The sequence below is a fragment of the Neofelis nebulosa genome, chromosome 9 (genome assembly GCF_028018385.1).
Source record: "Neofelis nebulosa isolate mNeoNeb1 chromosome 9, mNeoNeb1.pri, whole genome shotgun sequence".
NCBI lineage: Eukaryota > Metazoa > Chordata > Mammalia > Carnivora > Felidae > Neofelis > Neofelis nebulosa.
The window spans coordinates 141,017,709-141,038,666 of record NC_080790.1 but is presented as its reverse complement, the minus strand read 5'-3'; the positions used below and the strand labels follow the sequence as shown (position 1 = coordinate 141,038,666).

General features: G+C 63.3%; 1 protein-coding gene and 1 long non-coding RNA gene across 3 annotated transcripts; one reads left to right on the top strand and one right to left on the bottom strand.

Annotated features, from left to right (window-relative positions):
* Positions 1-1,266: 1,266 nt before the first annotated feature.
* Positions 1,267-5,469, bottom strand: LOC131486085 (uncharacterized). 2 transcript variants are annotated; one of them, XR_009249181.1, is made up of 3 exons: positions 4,035-5,469; positions 2,561-2,810; positions 1,267-1,556 (listed from the first exon to the last, which is right to left on the bottom strand). It is a non-coding gene; the product is annotated as an uncharacterized LOC131486085 (long non-coding RNA). The 2 variants fall into 2 exon arrangements; XR_009249180.1 differs by lacking the exon at positions 4,035-5,469 and having other exon boundaries at positions 2,561-4,013.
* A 1,714-nt stretch (positions 5,470-7,183) lies between these two features.
* On the top strand, positions 7,184-16,563 carry EEF1A2 (eukaryotic translation elongation factor 1 alpha 2). Its single transcript, XM_058686227.1, has 8 exons — positions 7,184-7,314; positions 8,649-8,870; positions 10,498-10,677; positions 11,092-11,388; positions 12,856-13,006; positions 14,380-14,636; positions 15,305-15,539; positions 16,146-16,563. Exons 2-8 carry the CDS (start codon positions 8,727-8,729, stop codon positions 16,271-16,273), a joined length of 1,392 nt encoding a protein of 463 aa, XP_058542210.1. The 5' UTR covers positions 7,184-7,314; positions 8,649-8,726; the 3' UTR covers positions 16,274-16,563.
* The last annotated feature ends 4,395 nt before the right edge of the window (positions 16,564-20,958 follow it).

The following is a 20,958-nucleotide window of genomic DNA, read 5'->3' as shown; positions in this document are numbered from 1 at the left end:
GCGTGTGCTAACATTCATCCAACTGTGTATTCCCCAGAGAGTCCCTTTTCTGTGTGACAACTTAAAAAGATAAAAACAAAAAATAATTCAAAAAGCACAGCCACCATAGTAAAAATGGATTCAGGTAAGAATCATCAATGAGTGTTGGGTTGAAAGAGGATATCGATGAGGAACAGGATATCTACAGAATCCAAGGTGCATCCTCATTAATTAGCTCATACTTACGAGGGGAAAATAAAACTTTGCTACAGGCAAAGCTAGTGGCCACCACCGTCACTGGGTCGTCGGGGGTGACGTCCCCGTCAGGGAACTAACTGACGTGAGGCACCTCCCCTTCGGATGCGTTGGGGGAATACGTGTTGCTCGGCGGGGATTCCCACCAGAAAAATAAAACTTGAACTCATTTGTGCAGAAACATCAGAAGCTCCAGAAGACGGAACTCTTCAAAGCAACTGGCCTCAACTCTTAAAAAATGTCAGTGTCATAAAAGACACAAATGGCAGAGGAACTATTTCCAATTAGAGGAGATCGGGACATGTGACTTGGGAAACCAGCGTTCGGTCCCAGACCGGGAAAAGCTGCCGGGGTGGCTGGCGCCATCGGAACAGGGCTTGTAGACTGAAGTGTTGTGTCAGTTGGAAGGACGCAGTCGAGGGCAACGATTTACACAGCCCCTTCGCAAGTGGCTTGAAAAAAAGAATATGCATAGACACACACACGGAGAATTGCATAGACGCACACAGAGAGGATTGCATGGACACACACACAGAATTGCATGGACACACACAGAGAATGAGAACGCAGATGGGCAGGCATTGACAATAGGATGCCGGCGAAGGGCGCCCGACGCTGGGGGCACCTACTCTTGCAACATTTCTCTAAGTTTGCAATGATTTCAGAATAAAAAATGTACATGTGTGGAATCTACTGCTTCCGGCCACGGAGAAGTGGCAGGTGGCAGGCCAGCCCTGTGTCCATGAGGAAGCGTGGAGCTAGACCCAATTGCGGCAGCCGCCCCAGGCGGTGGGGGGCCCAGGGAGTAGGGCTGCGGGTGGAGGGAGGTGGGTTCAGCGGACCCACACTCGCAGGGTCATCCAAGTGGGCTCAGGCTGAGGCTGGGGCGCAGGCTGGCTGAAGCGCGGGGAGCGGCTCGGCTCTGTGCCTTCTGGCTGGGGGAGCCTGGGGGGCTCACGGAGAGCAGACACTACGGTCTGTGTCCTAGTGTACTAGTTATCTATTGCTGCATAACAAACGATCACAGGTTAGTGGCTTTACAAAACATGTGTTTATTGTGCACACCCAGCTCCCTGGGTCAGGAGTCCAGGCACGGCTTACTGGGTCCTCTGCTCAGGGCTTCAGAAGGGTGCCACCAAGCCATCAGTTTCCTTACGAAGCTCACGGTCCTCTTCTAAGGTCACATGGCTGCTTTCTTTGGCTGGACAGCTGGAGGCCACTCACAGCTCTTAGGGGTTCCTTGACCTGTGGCCCCTCACAGGCCTTCTCGCATCTTGGTAGTTCTCTTATTCAAGGCCAGGAGGAGAATCCCTCGTTCCGGTCTGTCTGCCGAGACAGGGTCTTAAATAACGTAGGCCAAGTAAGGGAGTTATAGCTCACCCCCTCTGTCATGTTCTGTTGGCTGGATGCAAGCCACAGGCTCTTTCTGCCCTCAAGGGGAAGAAGTTACTCCAGGGCATGAATCCTGGGGAGGGGGGGTGAGTTGAGATCAGAGCCAGAATATCAGCAGACATCCAATGCTGGGCACCACTGGTATCTGGACCTGGCTGGGGTGGAGAGACCTTCTGACTTATTTCTTTAAGAGATAAGACTACAGGGGCACCGGGCTGGCTCAGTCAGAGGAGCACACAACTCTTGATCTCATGGTCATGAGTTTGGGCCCTATGTTGGGGGTAGAGATTACTTAAATAAATAAAATTAAAAAAAAAATAGAGAGATGGGGTGCCTGGGTGGCTCAGTCAACTTTGGCTCAGGTCATGATCTCACGGTTTGTGGGTTCGAGCCCCGTGTCAGGCTCTGTGCTGAAAGCTCAGAGCCCGGAGCCTGCTTTGGATTCCATGTCTCCCTCTCTCTCTCTGCCCCTCCCCCACTCACACTCTTTCTCTCTCCAAAATAAATAAACATTAAGAGAGAGAGAGAGAGAGAAGAGTACCCACCTACAGTAATGTCTACTCTAGGACCATCTAAGAAAAGTTAAAGCTGAGCCTCATGAAAGGCTGGGGGACCAAGACTGAAAGTTGAATCTTATCAATCTGAGGGAAGTTATGTTGGGTGTTCCACAAATCAACACCAAAAAGCATGAAAACAAGCCCATACAGGCCCAGCGATTGAATGGCCACTAAAATAAGAACCCACAGTCTCCAGAGGAAGATAACAGAATCCAGAGTCTTTACAGAACGTTCAGTATTCAACCAAAAATTACTAGATGTGCAAAGAAACAGGAGAATTTCCTCATACCAGCAAGGAAAAAAGCCAGCGAGCAATCAATTTTCTCTCAGCGGTGAATTTATCCTTCAGTGCCTGCCCTATGGAACGATCTGCTCACCGTAAAGCAGAAATGCTTCAAGTAATTCTGTCCGTCATCACAGAGCAGGTTTTGAAGCAGGAGTTTAGAGCCAAGAGGCGGTGAACAGATGACGGTGCACACCTGTGGCTCCGAACCCCATCCCCATGGTGTCCTCACACAAGTTCACACACAGCGGCACACGGCAACCTTATCGTAGAGCGGCACTGAACGCGGAACCCCGTACGGCAGTGAGAAGAAACAACTACCGTGTAGACCGTGTATGTGAAGTCTGAGAGTAGACAGCATGATGCACGGTCTAGGAAGTCAGGACAGTGGTCACCTCTGAGGGCACGAGGGAGTGTTCTGTTTCTTGATCTGGGTGGCCAGGTACATTTGTCATTTGTGCACTTTTCTCTAAGTATTTCCAAGGACAGTCCCCGCACCCACCCCCCAACCTTTTCTCTAACCAAGGACCAGCTTCCTCAGTCTTGCCAGTAGGGAGGGGGTCTCCCCTGGGGCAGGGGAGGCTCTGGACCTCCACCATTGATGGAGGCCGCCAACAGCCTCCTGCGCCAGTCACCCTAAGACACCCACGAGGCCTCCTGCTCTGGAGGCAGGTTATTCCCAATTGCCCTGCCGAGGGTTTGCTCTACCTACGAGGTGAAAACATGGGCCCAGAGTTGCTAAGGAGCCTCAGGATCCCCAGGGTTGTCTGCCTGGAGACACTCCTCCTTGAACTGAGCACTGTGGCCTCTCCCTGCAGCACCTGAGGAGTGGGCAGTGGGTCTGTAGACCCTCCCCAGGGGCTCCCTCCGTCTCTGGGCCCCACCATAGGGGAGGCCCCTTCTTGGCCAGAGAGGCTGACCCATCCCCTGGGCTCTCCAGTGGCCCCCCAGCCTGCCATGGACCACATGGGGGGGGGCTGGGCCCCCCCTCCTCCTGGTGCTAGGCTGGAGCCCCGGACTCTGGGGGGCTCAGAGGGCAAAGCTCGCCAGACCCCTTCCCTGGTGGTGGCGCTGGGCTTGGGCAGGGCAGGGGTGGAGCTCTGGTGGCGGCAGGAAGCTGCCCTCCCAAGCACTGATGACACTAACCCAGGCTCTGGGTGGAGCGCTGCTCCTTCGCCATGGCAACAGCGCCCCGCTGTGTTGCTGGGGGACCGGCGGCCCCAAGTGCTGGTGGCTGGTGGCGGCTAGGGCAGTCCCCTGCCGCTGACCTTCCCTTCCCTGAGGGGCTGCGTCCCCCTCCTCGGGGCTTCCCACCCTCCAGGCACGCTGGGTTTCTTAAGGTGGACCGTTTGGGGGCCTAGATTGTCTAGTAAGTCACACCCCGCACCCCGTTCCACTCGGCCCAGGGACCGATCACAGGGCTGGACGTTCGGTGGGGCCCCTGCCTAGCCTTGGGTCTAATTGGGGCGCAAGCGGCCGGCCCGCCACCCCCCCTCCAGCCCCGCCCCAGCCCTGCCACCAGGCGGCTCGGCCCCCAGGCCCCGCCCGCCGCCCCCTCTGGCCCCTACTTCTCTGATTTGGGGCCACGATCTCGCTTTTCCGTGGGGAGTTCAGCAGCCGACAGTTCCTCCTCCATGGACACCGCCTAATGTGCGGACTCATGGGCAGCTCAGTTCCCTGGTTGTCCAGCCTGGGGAGCTGGGGGAGGGAGGACCTTGACCCCAAGGCCGTCCAGGGTCCTGCTGCCCAGGTAGGCTGGGAGATGAGATGTGACTGACCCCGCACGTGAGGGTGAACACCGGAAGTCCTGGGGACAGACAGGAGCCTGTGGCCCGAGGCCAGGAGTTGAGGTCATTCTGAGACACCCCAAGGCTGGAGGGTGTGCTCAGCCCTGACCCCCCTCCTGCCCCCAATTCACTGCCCGGGCAGCAGCTCCCAGGGTGACCACTGGCCTTGGCCCCGCAGGAAGGCACATGCCCAGCTGGTCAGTTATGCATTCGCAGGTTATTATTAACCCAGCAGTGACATCACCAGCAGCCAATAGGAGGAGGGTTTATTTCCAGGCTGACAGCTTGATAACGGTTAATTTTAGCTGGGTCTTCTTTCCACGGGCTCATGAAACCTCAGCCCGTCAAAGTGGGGGCTGCCTGTGTCTCCCCAAACAGCTCCCCGCTGGAGGTAGCTGGGGGTCACCGGAGGGGACAGAAGGTGTGCCGTGAGGCGGTGGCCCCTTCTTTGCTCCCCCTCCCCCGCCCTAACCACCCCCTCGGCTGCTCTGGGGGCCGTTGTGACTAGAGGCTCGGATTTGGGAGGGGGGGTTGGGGGGAGTTGGAGGGGGAGGCGTGGCAAGCCTGACCTGGGAGGAGGGGAGGAGCGCAAGCGGGAACCGGTTGGCCTCTGTCCAGGAGTGACACTGGCCGGACTCAGGCCTTCCAAGCTGCCGGCAGGTTCCGCTCTCCTTGCTGTGTGACCTTGGGCACTGTGGCTTGTCTGTCTGTGCCCAGCTGACTCTTGGTCAGTGGGTGCCCTGCCGCCTGGTAGGCCCACCCAGCACTTGATGAACTCACAAGGCCTGGAGACGGGTTATTTAGTATTTGGTGTTCGGTTCTGTTCAGTGACCTGTAGTTATTAAATGCTATGCGACGGCGAGGAGGTGTTAGTTTGGGGACTCTGCAGTCGTACGGGCTTGTTCAGCACTGTCGGTGTCTCATTGTGCAGTCTCACCGTCCAAGAGAGCTTGAGTGTCGCCACCTCGCCCAGCCTCCCAGGGCCCTGCAGGCTGCCCCGCTGCAGGTGCACGGGGCGCATCCTGGGGACACAGAGGCACCTTGGAGAAACCCCCTGAGACCCCTCGGGGTCAGCGTGTAGGGCCTTCAGGGAGGATGCTGCATCCCACCGGCAGCGGCTGCTCCCCCGAGCAGCACCTCCCAGCACCGGCCTGCCCCTGGCAGGGGTGTCCCAATGTGATTCGGTCCCCACCAGGCTGACGGCTGTGGGTAAGCCCAGAGTAGGTGCGCAGTCCAGACCTGTTGACGGGGAGCGGTCTGCAGGCAGCCCGGGGGCCTGGGCGCTGGTGGTCCCTCTGGGGGAATGGGGGTGGGCGTCTCCAGGGGCCTGGGCCTCCCTCAGCCTTGGTTTGGCCCATCCCAGCTTCAGCCAATCCCGATGCCTCCCAGACCCCTGCTAACCTTCAGGCGGGAGGGACGCATTAAATATAGAGGGCAGCTGGGCCGGGGGGGGGGGGGGGGGGGGGGGGGGGGGTCTCCGTTTCTTGCCAGGAGTTTATTTTTAATTCCTGGCTCCTGCGTGGTAGTATCAGCAGCACTTGGAGGTGCCCAGGGTCATCTGTGAGCCCCTCCCTGCCTGAAAGGGCCAGGAGTCCGTCTGTCTGTGGGTGCAGACCTTGGTCCTGTGGGGCAGGTCCCCCCGTCCTCACAGCCCAATGGGACAGCCTGTCCCTCCCTCAGAGACCTCTCCCTGAGCAGGGGAGACCTGCTTGCCCTCCCCCCCCACTGTGCTGGGCCCCTTTACCCCCCCCCCCCCCGACCTCTGAGGGTCCCATCTCTGAGGGCTCTCTCAGCCACCGCCCCCGTGCAAGGAGCTGGGCACCAAGCCTCTGCTCTCACCCACTCAACACACATTTCTAAAGACCCTGCAGTCACTAAGAAGAATAAGACAGGAGCGGTGGCCGGACGATGGCAGACGAGGCCACGGGGAGAGGTGCCAACGGTGGAGAGGCCTGTACACTTGGTTTTCACACAACACATCGCTTCCCCGTCCCTCCCCTGAAAACCCATTTTGGCCATTGCCCTGGTCTGCCCAGGACCCTCAGAGGTCCCCCATCTGTGGCCTGGGACTCTGCTTCCCTGGGGGCTCCTGCCCGTCGTCGTGCACACCAGGGCAGCCCAGGAGGCACCGGTGGGCTCTGGGAACAGACCTGGAGTGCTCCCTGCGTGGAGAGAGGCCCAGGGTGTTAAACAGTCCTTTCCAGAAGCCTCGCGGGGACGGTGGTGGAGGTGGACCGCCTCAGGCCTCAGGTCACTCTGCCGAACTGAGGGGACCCTGGACACAGCATTTTCAGTCTGTCCCATGGGGCCGGACTGGGGGCACGCCAGGGTGAGGCCACGTGGCAGACACCCGGGCACAGGGGCCTGGAGGCGAGCAGACTCCAGGGTCTCGGGGGAAGGACCCCTTCCGCAGAGGCCACACTGAGGAGGCAGAACGGAGGCTTGTTAGTCCGGCGGGCACCCACCACGTGGGGGGCCAGGCCAGGCCTCAGTCCCTGACCTCAGTCCCCTGACCTCAGTCCCTGCCCCCTCCTGGCCGAGGCCTTACCTGCTGCTACCCTGGCCCCACCTGTGTTTTCCGGTACCTGGGGCTGACCCCTGGCCGGAGGCCTCCCTCGGCATCTGCAGTGCCGTCTCGCTCTCTCCAGGAGCGCCAGAGCCTGGCCACTCGGGCTCTGCTTCATCTGCCCTCCATCTCTGGCTGCTCCTCTCCCGTCGCCTCCCTCCTCTCCGTCTCCCTCCCCCTGCCCCCCTCTCTTCTCTCCGCGCCTCCCTGCCTGCGCTCCCTCCGGGTGCGTCCGCGCCTTTGTCGCTCGCTCCCTCGCCGCATCTTTCTGTCGCGTCCCTGCCGCGCCCGCGCGCGTCCGCCGTCCCCGCATCCCCGCATCCCTCGCGTCCCCGCCCCGGCCCCGCCCGCCCCCCTCCCCCGCCGGTACCGCATTGCCGTACTGCAGGGGCGCGGTGCATTGCGCCCGCTCCGTCAATAGGTGGACCCCCTCCCGGAGAGATAAAACCGGCGCGCCGGCGCTGCTGGTCCCTCTGGCTGAGATCTCGGCTCTGGGTGAGGACGCTCGGCCTCCGGGTCTCCGGCTCCATCCCCAGCTTTCCGCAGAGGGCCCTCTCTCGGGGGACGGGACCTGGAGGCAGAGAGGGGCCAGGGAGGCGCCTGGCCAGGCTGCGCTGCTCGCCCCGGGCTTCGGCCAGCCATCCCACGCGCCCGGACCGGCACCAGGGTTCGGTCCCCGCGGGCGACAGGGGCCGGGGTGGGGGCACCGCGGTGGCGCTTGTTTACCCGGTGGTGGCGGCGGCGGCGGGGGAGCGGTCTTCTGGGCGGCGGCGATCGCCCTGCTGCCGTGACCTTGGAACCGGCTGGGGCCCCGCGGGGTTGGGGCAGGGTCGTCCTTGCTGGGGGCTGCTGGAGACGACCGCGGAGGGGGAGGCAGTGAGAGCCCGGAGGCACTCACCACCCTGCCCCCACCGGGTGGGCCTAGGGGTGTCCGCTTGGTGTCTGCACCCTAGGGTGCACTGTTTCCCTCCCCCAGGCACCTGTCCCCTCCCGGGCTGCCCAGATTTCTTCACTGACCTCCAGGATGGGGCAGGGGCTGTGACCTGGGTTCTGACCAGAGGGAGAGGGGGAGGGGGTGCCCCCCTGCCCCCACCAGGCTGCAGGCATCGCTGTCTGGCTCTTGCTGAGCTTGGCTGCGGGGCCAGATTCTTCTCTCCTCTTTCAGAGCCGGCACCCCACTCCCTTGCCCTACTGTCTGCCCCCTGCCCGGGTCCGGGGAGGGCCCAAGCTATTCTAGGCCCCCTGTCTGGGCACCACTGCCTTGTCGGAGCTCTGGCCCAGCCTGTCTCCCCTGGTGCCAGCCTGCCTGGCAGGGATGAGGGGAAGATGGCTCCCTCTCTGCTGGAGGAGAGGAGTGGGGAGCACTGACCGTCTCTCCACCAGGCGACAGCTACGCTGGTGGGGGTGGGGCACAGCCGTGGGCCCGGGACTCCTGGTAGGGGAGAAGCATCAGGGACAGAGCCCCGGAGAGCGGAGAGCGGGGCAGGGTGACTCATCACCGGGCTCCTGGCTGGTCATGGGGCTCGCCCAGCTTGGCGCTCCTCCCCCCCCTTCGGGGGGGTTAGCCTCCTTCATGGGGGTGCCCTGTGGGCACAGCACCCCGATATTTACTGCAGATTGGACTGCTGGGGCTTGCCACTTGACCCGAAAGGGCCAGGCCCAGGCTGGGGGGTGGTCTTCCCTCCCTACTAAATGTGGGAATGCGGCCCCTGCCTCGGGGCCAGGTGCGTGGGCAGGGGTGGGGGTGTGCTGGCAACCTGTGCAGGGCAGTGTCTCTGCTGGCCTCCGTCTGAGGCTCTCCGTGGCCTGTCCCCCACCCCACCCCACAGAATCACTGCCCGACAGCCCCCTCATCCTGAGCCACAGCGCTCCAGCTCGGTCCGGCCCCTCCCCCCACCCCGGGCAGAATGGGCAAGGAGAAGACCCACATCAACATCGTGGTCATAGGCCACGTGGACTCCGGCAAGTCCACCACGACGGGCCACCTCATCTACAAGTGCGGAGGCATCGACAAGAGGACCATCGAGAAGTTTGAGAAGGAGGCGGCGGAGGTGAGCCTGGGGGCCCCTGTCGTTTTCGCCACACTGAGGGGACAGCTTCCCGCCTTGGAGGCCGGGCTGGCGCGTCCCTGACTCCAGGCACAGCTGATCTCCTCCAGGGCACGAGGGCGTGAGCCCTAAAGGAAGCCGGGTGGGGGACAAATATCTGAGAGAGTCCAGGTGGAGTGGCACGGGGCGGGGGGGGGGAGGTGGGGTTGCCTCCTTCTGAGGATGATGTGCTTGGTGTTGGCGGGGGAGGGGTGGCCCGCTGGCTCTGCCCCTGGGGCAGGGGAGGTGGCCTGGACGCAGCATTTCTGCTGCCCCCCTGCCACAGCAGGCTCCGGAACTCTCTGCCACACTGGACTTGAGAACCTGGAACGGGTGGGGTTCCCGTGTCCCCAGGGCCGGGTGCTGGGGCTGCAGGCACTGCTGGCCTCACTTGTCCCGGGGCTGGGCCACGACTCAGGGTGGCTATTAATAGCTCACTGACGGGCACCCGGCCCCACTTTCTCAGGCTGGGCTGGGGAGGGCTGCTTGTCGAGTGGGGGGTCCCGGTTGCCTGGTGAGGATGAGAGGGGCCCCGGTGACCCAGCTTTCTCTCAAGTGGCAGAGACCCCCGAGTGGGAAGTGGTCACGGAGTGGGGGTCTGCTCTGGGAGAAGCCCCCGTGTGGGGGGCTGTAAGGGTCCTCTCCTGGATGACAGAGGGGTGGGGGCCAGGGCCCAGGAGGAGTCAGTTGCTGGCCTGGGCTGACCTCGCTCGGAGTGTGTGTGTGTGTGTGTGGGGGGGGGGGTGCTGGGCCGCCTCCCTCCGCGCCTGGGCCCAAACGCTGCGTCACTCCCTCCTTCCCTGCGGGTTTGGCGCTGGGGGGAGGCCGTGGGTGTTTGCAGGATGTCTGATTCAGGTCTAGCTGGGTCCCATCTGGGTCCTGGCAGGGCGGCCCTCCTGGCCGGGCAGCCTCGCATCAGCCCAGCTGGGCGGCAGTAACCACAGCTCTGGGCCCGGCACGGGGGCCTCGCTGGGCTGGGCACAGGTGTTTGCAGGTGGGGCGAGGAAGGGGAGGAGGGGCCTCAGAGCTACTAGGAAGCCTTGGCTGTCTGTAGAAAGAGCTGGAAAGCCCGGCCCTGCCATGCAACCTCATCCAATTTCCTTTTTATTTCTTGTCTTAAAAAAAAAATCACAGAGGGATTTTGGGCTTGACACCTCGACAGTGGTGTTGCAGGCCTGTGGCTGACGCAGTGATCTGCGCCTGCGGGTGCGGCTGTGGGTGCGGGGGTCGCCAGCTTCAGATAAAGGGGAGCCCCCAGCCAGGGGAGGGGTTTAAACCGCCTGGGGGCTTCTCCGCAGGCCTGACTCCCAGGCCCTTGCGCCACCTACTGGTGGACATTCAAATGGCAAGCATCGAGGTGGCAAAGGCCAGACCTGGGGACACAGGATGGCAGGGCTGAGGTCGAGGTGTCCCTCAGAGGTCCTTGCATCTGACTCCCTCACTCCGGAGATGGGATCGGGGTCCTGGGGTTCCAGTGGGGAGCGAGGGAGGCTGTCACCCAGGTCTCTCCGCTGTGACATGCTGCCGTGGTCCAGGGGCTGAGTCCCAAGCCCCTCCCTGAACCACCCCCCCCCCACCCCGCTCCCCCCAGATGGGGAAGGGCTCCTTCAAGTACGCCTGGGTGCTGGACAAACTGAAGGCGGAGCGGGAGCGCGGCATCACCATCGACATCTCCCTCTGGAAGTTCGAGACCACCAAGTACTACATCACCATCATCGATGCCCCCGGCCACCGCGACTTCATCAAGAACATGATCACTGGCACGTCCCAGGTGGGCAGGGCTGCAGGGGGCCGAGGGGCACCCGTACAGTACACACCTGGGGGCCCGGGAGCCTTGAGGGGTAGCTGGGTTTCCTCTGCTCCCTTGCCAGGGCACAAGGAGAGAGAGGGAGAGGAGAGGGAGAGAGAGATAACCTCATCACACCTGGACAGAGTCCCCCACAGAGCTGGCTAAGGGCCCCATCATCTCAGCTAGGCAGAGGTGCCCACAAGGACCGCTGGCCTCTGTCAGGGCCGCCTTTGCAGACAGACAGACCCAGACACTGTCAGGCCATTCACACGGATGGACGAGCCCCTGCTGCTGCCCCTAAGGCCCAGACCCCGAGGGCCCATCCCGGGGCACCTGTCTGGCGGGGCCCGGTGCGAGGCGGGGCCCGGGGCTCACTGCACCTGACCTGCCCGGCAGGCGGACTGCGCGGTGCTCATAGTGGCTGCAGGAGTGGGCGAGTTCGAGGCGGGCATCTCCAAGAACGGGCAGACCCGTGAGCACGCGCTGCTGGCCTACACGCTGGGCGTGAAGCAGCTCATCGTGGGGGTCAACAAGATGGACTCCACGGAGCCCGCCTACAGCGAGAAGCGCTACGACGAGATTGTCAAGGAGGTCAGCGCCTACATCAAGAAGATCGGCTACAACCCCGCCACTGTGCCCTTCGTGCCCATCTCCGGCTGGCACGGCGACAACATGCTGGAGCCCTCCCCCAACGTGAGTTGCCCGGGGCTGGGCTGGGGGGGACGGGGCCGCTCGGAACCCTGCCCGGGAGCCCAGGGCCCTGGGTCAGAAGGCCTGTCCGTAGGCTCCCCTCAGCCCCGCTGTGTTCCCTTAACCTGCATGACCCTGGGCACCTGGCCCCGTGGGTGTCTGCCTGGCGGGCCGCCGCCTCCTCGGGGCCTAGGCGCTGTGCCCATGAGGCCAGCAGAGGCCCCTTCTCTGGCCAGGGGTACCGGCTCTGGGCAGGCAGTGTGGGAGCAGCGGCCGCCACGGCCTAGGCCCAAGCGCTCTGTCGCAGGAGGCTCTGCCCTCATGGGGTTGGTGGTCGTCTCCCCGGGGTGTGGAGCGGGCTGGGCTCTGGGAAGGGCCGAGGCCCGGCTCTCCGCTGGCCAGCTGGGAAGTTTCTGGCTCCCGCAGCCAGCCGGCATCTCAGGGACTCTGACTCAGCGGGAGGTGACGAGGTGGGGCCCGAAGTGGTTTTCGGAACGCGAGAACAAGGGCCTGGACGCGGTGAAGGCAGAGGACGGCGCTGGCCTAGAAGGGTGGCCATTTGCTCCAGCCAGTGCCGCAGCCACCCACACGGAGCTGGGCGGGCGTGGAGGGGGCCCTGGGCCGAAGCCGGGGACCCCGCCCCCGTCCCGCTAGGCTGCATGCTCGCACGTGGTGGGTCCCGCACAGGATGTCACGGAGCAACCAGTGAGCCGCCACTCCCCACCCTCCTGGCAGGGCCGACAGAACACCCTAGCCCTGAACTTCCCGCTCCTGACCTGCTGCTCAGGGAGCCGTCTGTTGATCTGTGGTGCCGGGAGGACACAGCCCCTGGGAGTGGACTGGGCAGCACTTCCGGCCCCCTCCCCTTCTCTCTGCCTGTGGCCAGTGGGTCGGGGGGCTCCAGGCGGGAGAAGCCCTGGGCCATGCCGGGTCAGCCGTGCCTGGAGACAGGTGGCATAGCGGTTGGGGGCCGAGGCTGGACCCTCTGCCTCTGGCCTGGCCGCCGGCCGGACTCCGGCCCCTCCCGCTCTGGTGCCGGCCCTGCCCAGGGATCTGAGGGCTGCTGGAAAGAGGGGCTGAGCTGGGCTGGGCTCCATGTTGGACGCTGATTCAGGGGTGCCAGAACCCGCCTCCGTCTGAGTGCGGTGTGAGCAGTCTGGGCTGGGGAAGGGGCCCCGCTGTTTTTTCGCCAGACCTGCTTTCCCAAGGCTCCTGTGATGTTGGGAGTGTGGCCCGGGGCTGGGGAGGGTGCAAGGCTGCGCAGCGTCTCGATGGCATGAACAGGCTTGGGGTGAACCGTTGGCCATTAGGTAGCGGCGAGTCCCGTGCTCCCCTGCTCCCCAGGCCCTCTCAGGTCACATGCCTCCACCGGGATTTCTGCAAAGTCCTGGGGAGGCCCTGGGGCTGTGGGGCAGGGCGGGGCAGGTGGAGGCGGTCTCTGCCTCCAACGGACACCTTCTTCCTGTCCAGATGCCGTGGTTCAAGGGCTGGAAAGTGGAGCGTAAGGAGGGGAACGCCAGCGGCGTGTCCCTGCTGGAGGCCCTGGACACCATCCTGCCCCCTACACGCCCCACAGATAAGCCCCTGCGCCTGCCACTGCAGGACGTGTACAAGATCGGCGGTGAGTGACGGTTCAGTGCTTGACACACGCCGCTCCACCTCAGGCAGCTGGCCCAGCCCACCCTGGCCGGGTCTACCCCTCACACCCAGCTCCTGAGACCAGGGCCCCTGACAAGGAGGGTTCGAGGCCAAGTTATCTGCCTGTCCCTCAGTGCTGCACACTTTCTGGGGGCCGTCCATCCACCTGTCCATCTCCCATCCATGCTCCATCCATCCATCCATCCATCCACCCATCCACCATCCATCCATCCAACCCATCCATCCACCCCATCTATCCATCCATCTGTCCATCCACACGTCCATCCATATGTCCATCCACCACCCATCCATCCATCCATCCATCCATCCATCCATCCATCCACCTGTCCATCCACCATCCATCCATCATTCATTCATCCATCCGTCCATTCATCTCTATCCAGACGACTGTTTACCCCACACATTCATCTGTCCATCCATCCATCTACCCAACATCTGCCTATCTGTCCACCCAGACATCCACCCACCCCTCCCATCCATCTATCCATTTATCTGCCCATCCATCCATCCATCCATCCATCCATCCATCCATCCACACACCTACCACCCTTACCCGTTCATCCATCTGTCCAGGGTCTTTCTCTCTTCAAGTAAGCACTGAGCCCTGTGCCAGGAGTTGGTGGCATAAGGGTAACTCACACGTCCCCTTCCCCCATGACCGTCCCAGTCCTGTGGGAGACATGACCTACCCCAGGCATGAGAAATGCTATTCGTGAGATGACAGAGAAACCACAAGCAAACATGAGGCCCACAAGGAGCACCGTGGAGACCCCCAGCCAGGGGGCTCGTGCAGAACGGGGGTGTCACACTCACCTCGCACAGAAAACAGCCACCAGCCTCGATGTCTGTCATACCACAGCCAGGGATATGGGAGTAGGGTCTCCCTGCACGCACGCTGGGGGACCCCGCATAGCCACTGAGCAGGCACACAGGCGTCAGCAGATCCATGAGAAGCGCTGGTGCCACAGTGTCCCTCTGGGGGTGGCTCCCCGAGACAGGCAGGCAGTCCTGGGTGGATGGCCTTGACCCGTGCTGCTGCTGCTGCCTCGCCAGGAGGGGCCTCAGAGAAGGGAGGGGTCCCCACAGTACCGCCCCTGGTCAAGATGGGCCTCCCTCTGCCCATGCTCCCCCCCCCCCCACTTTGCTCCTGCCCAGCACGACTAGGGGTTCTTTCTTGTTCAGTCCTCTCTGTTCCCGACAGAACAGGCCAGGGGAGCCTCCACTTCCGTCTGAACCTCAGTGTCTGCCTTGTCTGGGGTCTCCCCCGTCTCTGCACTCTGCCCATGTGGCCACACCTCTCCCCCACCCCTCACAGCCCTCTTTCCCTCCACCCAGGCATTGGCACCGTGCCCGTGGGCCGAGTGGAGACGGGCATCCTTCGGCCGGGCATGGTGGTGACCTTTGCACCTGTCAACATCACCACGGAGGTGAAGTCAGTGGAAATGCACCATGAGGCCCTGAGCGAGGCCCTGCCTGGCGACAACGTTGGCTTCAACGTGAAGAACGTGTCGGTCAAGGACATCCGCCGAGGCAACGTGTGTGGGGACAGCAAGTCCGACCCACCCCAGGAGGCTGCCCAGTTCACTTCCCAGGTGCGTGGCTGCAGAGGCCGGTGTGGCCCGTTCCCTCAAGGGTGGTGGGGCTGTCATCGCACGGTGCTGGGCGCCCCTTAGCCTGGCGCCTGGGAAAATGTAGACCCCTGCTTTACAAACGAGGCCACCCAGGCCTGGAGAGGCTGGATCAGGGCTGAGGACACTCACGGGAAGAGCGGACACCGGAGGGGCCCGGCCTCTGAACCTCACTGAGGTCCCGCTTGAGTCCTGAACATGTTTTTAGTAGTTTATTGCCGGAGACATCTCTACATTTTTCTTTTCTTTTCTTCTCTTCTCGACATTTTCACGGCACCCTCTTGATCACCTCTTCGTGTGACAACAGGTGTAAAAATTGGCTTCCTTGACATATAACCGAAGTGTAATAACTGAGGTCCGCTTTTCTCATCCCCCTGCCTCAGCTCTGGCCGGTGCAGACAGTATGAGTCCTGCCCAGTGGCCCTTCATGCAGTGCACTTGCTGGCTGTTTCTCTCCTGTGGTTTGCCAAATGCTTGATGAGGACCCTGGGGTCCATGTCAGGGGTGTGGGTCCCTGACCTTTCCCCACGGCCAGCACCTGGGCCCCTGGGCCTAAAGCTTCGCTCCGATGCCGTCTCACCCCCTCTGGGCACGCCTGACGGCCTTGTGCCCTCGTGCACCTCTTTCTCCAGGTTATCATCCTGAACCACCCAGGGCAGATCAGTGCCGGCTACTCACCGGTCATCGACTGCCACACGGCACACATCGCCTGCAAGTTTGCCGAGCTGAAGGAGAAGATTGACCGGCGCTCGGGCAAGAAGCTGGAGGACAACCCCAAAGCCCTGAAGTCCGGTGACGCAGCCATCGTGGAGATGGTCCCTGGGAAGCCCATGTGTGTGGAGAGCTTCTCACAGTACCCACCTCTCGGTGAGCTGGGCAGGTGGTGGAGGGAGGTGCGGCCTGGGTGGGGCTGGTCGGGCTGCCAGAGGACCACTTCCGGGTGGGGGGTTTGGCGGGGGGGGGGGGGGGGGTCCTTCAGTTTGCCCCGCTTAGAGTTTAGCAGGAGACCTGCGGCCTCCATCCCATGCATGAAGCAGCCCTGCCGGCCAGCTCTGGGATGGTGTCCTCCTCTGTAGATGAAGGCCCCGGGCCCCATAGCCAGTCTAGTGGCAGCATTAGGGCTGACTGCCGGAGCTGGACAGCAGCTGGCTGGCCGCACCGGCCTCTATGCGAGAGCTGCCTTGTGCAGGCTGCCGGCCAGCTTCGTCGTAGCTGTGCCTCGCCAGGCGCGCTCCAAGAGCGTCCGCGCGTCCCGGGACCCCCACACGCCCGGGGCGGGTCCTGCAGTCGTTCCTGCCACCCGAGAACCTGATAGCGCTAGCGTCCCACACTCCTCGGGCCGTGGCCGCGCCGCGCCACCTGCAGCCCCGCTGGGCAGGTAGCAGCGGGCGCGAGTGCGCCTGCGCCCGGCGTGTCCCGGCCGGGGCGGGGCCAGGCCGGCCCTCGCCCACCCCTCACGCCCTCTCCCCGCAGGCCGCTTCGCCGTGCGCGACATGCGGCAGACGGTGGCCGTGGGCGTCATCAAGAACGTGGAAAAGAAGAGCGGCGGCGCCGGCAAGGTCACCAAGTCCGCGCAGAAGGCTCAGAAGGCGGGCAAGTGAAGCACGGGCGCCCGCGGCGCGACCCTCCCCGGCGGCGCCGCGTACCGGCCCCGCCCTCGGCCCCGCCCCCGGCCCCGGCCCCGGCCCCGCCCCCGGCCCGGCGCCCCGCCCCCCCGCCAGGCGCATGTCTGCACCTCCGCTTGTAAGAGGCTCTCGGTCAGCGACTGGATGCTCGCCATCAAGGTCCAGTGGAAGTTCTTTAAGAGGAAAAGCGCCCCCGCCGCCCCCGCTTCCGCGCCCAGACTTCGCCGCGCTCAGTGCCCGTTTTACCAATAAACTGAGCGACCCCAGAGCCGTGTGCGCCTGCTTCTGGGTGGGGTGGGGTGGGCGGGGGCCGCCCGGGGGCCGCCCTGCGCTCTCTCCTAGCCCCTTCCTTCCGGCCCAGATGGCCTCCCGCGTTTACCCAGGGTGGGTGGTGGGGCGGGGGTCCCCACACACGCTGTGGCCCAGTACTGGAGGCCCGATCCGCAGTGCAGCTGGTCTGGCTGGCTACGGAGGGGGGCGAGTTTTGGAATGCCCTCCTGGGGGCATCCAGCACAATCAGTCACTTCGGATCCACAGAAGGGGGCGGACTGTTTTGAGGGTCTCTGAGAGCTGAGGGCTCCTCCCCCACCAGTGATTGTCAGGCACACTGGCCCCCGCGTCTCACTCCCCTCCCCAGCCAGTCACCTGTGGCTGGAGGGGCACCACCACCTACCTCCCGCTCCCGGCTCCTCAGCTGAGCCCTCCCCTCGCCCAGGAGCTCTAGCCGCGCAAAACCCTAGAGAAAGCCCTGACTTTGGTCATCAAGGTTGGGGGGGAGGGGGCGGGGATGGCAGGCCCACCCCTGCTCCCCCATCCCTGCTCCAGGAAAGCAGCCCCAGCCTGTGCCTGGTGTTGGTGTTGCAGAAGGAGCTCGGGGTGGGGGTGGGGATGGGCAGCTGGGTCACCCAGGCTCACAGTGCAGACTCCGTTGCCTGTGGTGGGGAATGGGCTGGGGGCTTCCCCTCCAGGGTGGGCAGCAGGTCAACCACGTGAGTCTCCTAGGGTCACTGCAACAAATCACCTCAAACTGGTGGCTTAAAATGACAGAGGTGTCCTCTCTTACCGGCCAAAGTCACCACCAGTGGGACGAAATTCAGGCCTTGGCAGGGCTGTGTTTGCCCCAGAGGCTCTAAGGGAGGGTCTGTTCCTCACCTCTCGCAGCTTCCGGTGGCTCCAAAAGTGGCTTGGCTTGTGGCTGCGTCCCCTCCAATGTCTGCCCCATGGTCACGTGGCATCCCTTCTGTGTGTCAGATCTCTCTCCGTCTCCTCTTATAAGGACGCATGTAGTTGGCTTACATGATAATCCGGGCTAGTCTCCTCATCTTGAGATCCAGGATTTAGTCACTTCCGCAGGACCCTTTCTGGCCTCACAGGCCCCATCAAGGTTCCAGGGATTGGGAAACCTGCGGGGGCACAGGCAGGCCACCACACTGGGTGAGGCTGCCAGCCAGGAGAGATGGGCCGCGGAGGGGCCGCTGTGTGTCCCCACCTGTCCCAAAGCGAGCATGGGTCTCAGGCAGGCGCATGAACAGCGTGTGATGAGAAGGAAGGGCCGAGTAGCCAGGCAGAGTGCGGTTCCCAGTCTGTGTCCCGGGCAGTGGCACTGGTGGGGCAAAACCACATGGGAAGGGTCTGGGTTGATCTGTGGAGGCCGCCAAGGGAGATGGCCTGAGGAGGAAAACACACACACAGGAAACCCAGTCAAATTTGGATTTCAGATAAACAGCGGATAATTCTTTAATATGTCGTATGCAGTATTCACACCAGAAAAGTCCTTGTTCTTTATCTGAGATTCAAACTGGACTGTCTGTTTTGTCTGCGACCTTGGGAGACCAGGTGCCTCCTGATGCAGGCTACCGCCACCGGTGGGGGACCCGCTGACCCTGCAATCTGTCTGCTCCAGGAGGCTGTCAAGTCGAAGAAAGCTGTGAGCCGGGGACAGGGTACGAGTGACAGAAAGCCCCACTGGGGTGAAAGCACTTCATGGTCTGTAGTGGTCCCTGACCTCCTGTCCCAAGCTGTCGCCACCTGGCTCCCTCTGGGAGTCCTGGTCACCTAGATACTTCAGGTGGGACGAGGTCAGGTCCTGCCCACCAGAGGTCTGTGCTCACAGCCCCTCTGCTGGCCCCGGGTGAGGTGATGGAGGCAGGCCCAGGAAGGTCCAAGCGCCCGGATCTGGAGCCTGGCAGGGCTCCGGGCCTTGAAGCACCCCTGCCTGGTACCAGGCTCAGTGTATGGCCCATGGGACGGGCAGGGGATCGCGGCTGGAGGAGGCAGAAACCCGGGGCCTCAGCCCGGCGGGGTGCGGTGGCTCTGGGCCTCCACAGGGGCAGCACGCCTCCCCGGGATTTTCCCCAGGGTCCAGCAAGGGGGCTCCCCTGCCTCCAGCACTCTGCCAGCAGGACGGCGGGAAGTGCCCAGGCTGTTCCTGGAGCCGCCCACACTCGGAAGGTGGGTTTCTGGGGTCCGGTGGGCACTGGCCACACCTCGGGCTTGAGACACTGCAGGGAGATGAGCCCCTGTCACAGGGGAGGGCTGGGGTGGGGAGACTCGCACAGCCTCTCGTGTGACACTCTGGCCCTCGGTTCTCACCCCGTCACACAGTGACAAACGTGTGGCGTCATCACACGTCACGGCCTCTGGAAAACTCCACATATAAGAGAGAACAGTAGTGACAGAGACAAGGTCTTGGTAGGACTACGGAAGCAGTTTCGACCTCTAGGGCCTTCTAGAAGGTTCTTGGGACCTGAGGGGCCCAGACCAAACTTTGACAGCCCCTGGTCTCAGTAGCATTGCAGGTGGCAAGGCGCGAGGGACAGAGCAGGTGTTTGAATGAGCGGCACTAAGTGCGTGCTCGCAGGTGCGGCCGGTGGGCTCCCCTCCTGTCTCTGCTGCTGTCCAGCTCCGGAGTGGCCGCTGGAGCCGCGGCGGTGGCCTGCAGGAGTCAGGTGGGGGTGCAGGCTTGGGGTGTGGAGGGAGCTGGGGGGCCCTCCTTTGCCCAGTGGCGGGGGGGCCCTTTCCTACCGCAAGCAGGGGCTGCCGAGCAGGGTGAGGGGCAGGGTCCACCGGGCTTGGGGGGTAGGGTGTCAGCTTGAGGAGCCCCTTGGGCAGCTGGGCGGGGGTTGTGGGTGGGGGAGGGTGGGCACCACAGCCCTACGGTGCCGCCCGGGGTGGGGGAGCCACAACCTCAGGCCTGGGGGACCAAGCCGGGGACACGGAGTGGCACTCACAAAGGGCTCGTGTGCCTGGGCTGCCGAGGAAGATGTGGAGGCCCAGGGAGGTGCCCTGCCTGCCGGCCACAGGGCTGGCTCCGGCCTGGGCTCAGGGAGGCTACACCTGAAGTCGGGGCCTTGGGGCCAGATGCTACCACCCTTGCTCAGCTGTGAATAATTTAAAGCAGGACCCCCGGGACCCCACTGGCAGCTTCGCTCTTCACTTTGGGTGCCTCTGAAAAATTCATGAGTCTGTGGGGTCCTGCTGAGCTGGCCAGATCTGATCTGTCTCCTGCCCTTGTCTGCCCGGGGCTCCTGGCGCCCTCCCCTCAAAGCAGAAAGCGTGTTCTCACCGTCCCCCAGGGTCCAGGGTAGCCCTGGCAGTGACAGTTTTGGGTCTGAGCAGCAGTTTCAGACCCAACAATGGGATTTTGGGGTTCCTCACAAGAGAGCCACCGTCTTGTGGGTGGCCGTGGGTGAGTCCCCTCCTGGGTGCCCTAGTGTGGCTCAGACTGGGACCACGGGAGTGCCCCTGGCGCGTTCCCAGTGTGGGCTCTGCGTTCCTGTGCGTGACCCGGATGTGGAACTCTGCGCATCCGTGTGTGGCTCCGTGGGGCGTGGGGAGAACTCGGTGGGCGTCGCGGAGCCCTCGGGAGCTGGTGCGGTGTGCGTGCGCACGTGTGTGTGCAAGTGCCTGAGGGTGTAGGTGATGTGCGTGCACGCACGAGCGCGTGTCCCGGCCCTTCCTGTGCCGCTGGCAGGCTGCAGAGTCAGAGCTGAGCTCCTGGGAGGCATCTGTGGGAGGCCGGGTCCAGGCCTTGCCGGCAGTCCTCTCTGTCCCATAGCCCTGCGGGGAGAAGCTAGCGGGGGCGGGCGCACCGTCAGGGGTACGATGTCTCAGTTGCTCCCAATGCCGCTGGGGTGAGTCCGTGGGAGCGGAGCACGGTGTCAGTAGGAGATTCAGGGTGCCGGCTCCTTTCCTGGCCTCACGTGCTGCTCCTGGTGTCTCACCGTGGGGGTCAGCGGGGGAGGAGGTGAAAGAGGGTGGAGGGGGCCTCGAGTCAAGACCAGCCCAGACACGGGCTCGTGGGCCGGGAGTCGGGCCGTGGTGGCGGCCAGCAAGGAGGCCCAATCAGCCTCATCACAGCAGGGTCTGGGCCCGGACTGGGTCTGAGTGGGGGCCAAAGCCAGGGTTGGGGGAGGTGACGGCATCTGGGTTCTCCTTATCCTGTGTCCACCTTGGGCAGAGTGGGTGGGCCCGGAGGGGTCAGTGAGGGCGAGTGCCAGTCAGTCTCTGGGCTGTGGCCCTGAAGATACTCGGAGGGGTCGATGCTGGCAGCTCTGGTTGGAAGGGGAGCTTTGTTCCCCCAGGCTCCCAGGAGGGGGCTTGGGGGCTGTGGGCTGGCACACAGTGCCCGATGGCCCTGGTGGGGTGCCTGGCCCGGAGAG

What these genes read in the sequence shown, in the direction of transcription:
- EEF1A2 (XM_058686227.1), top strand. Translation starts at nt 8,727, where the DNA reads ATGGGCAAGGAGAAGACCCACATCAACATCGTGGTCATAGGCCACGTG. An exon ending in TGATCACTGGCACGTCCCAG is followed by an intron (nt 10,678 to 11,091) that starts GTGGGCAGGGCT and finishes CCTGCCCGGCAG; the next exon opens with GCGGACTGCGCGGTGCTCAT. An exon ending in TGCTGGAGCCCTCCCCCAAC is followed by an intron (nt 11,389 to 12,855) that starts GTGAGTTGCCCG and finishes CTTCCTGTCCAG; the next exon opens with ATGCCGTGGTTCAAGGGCTG.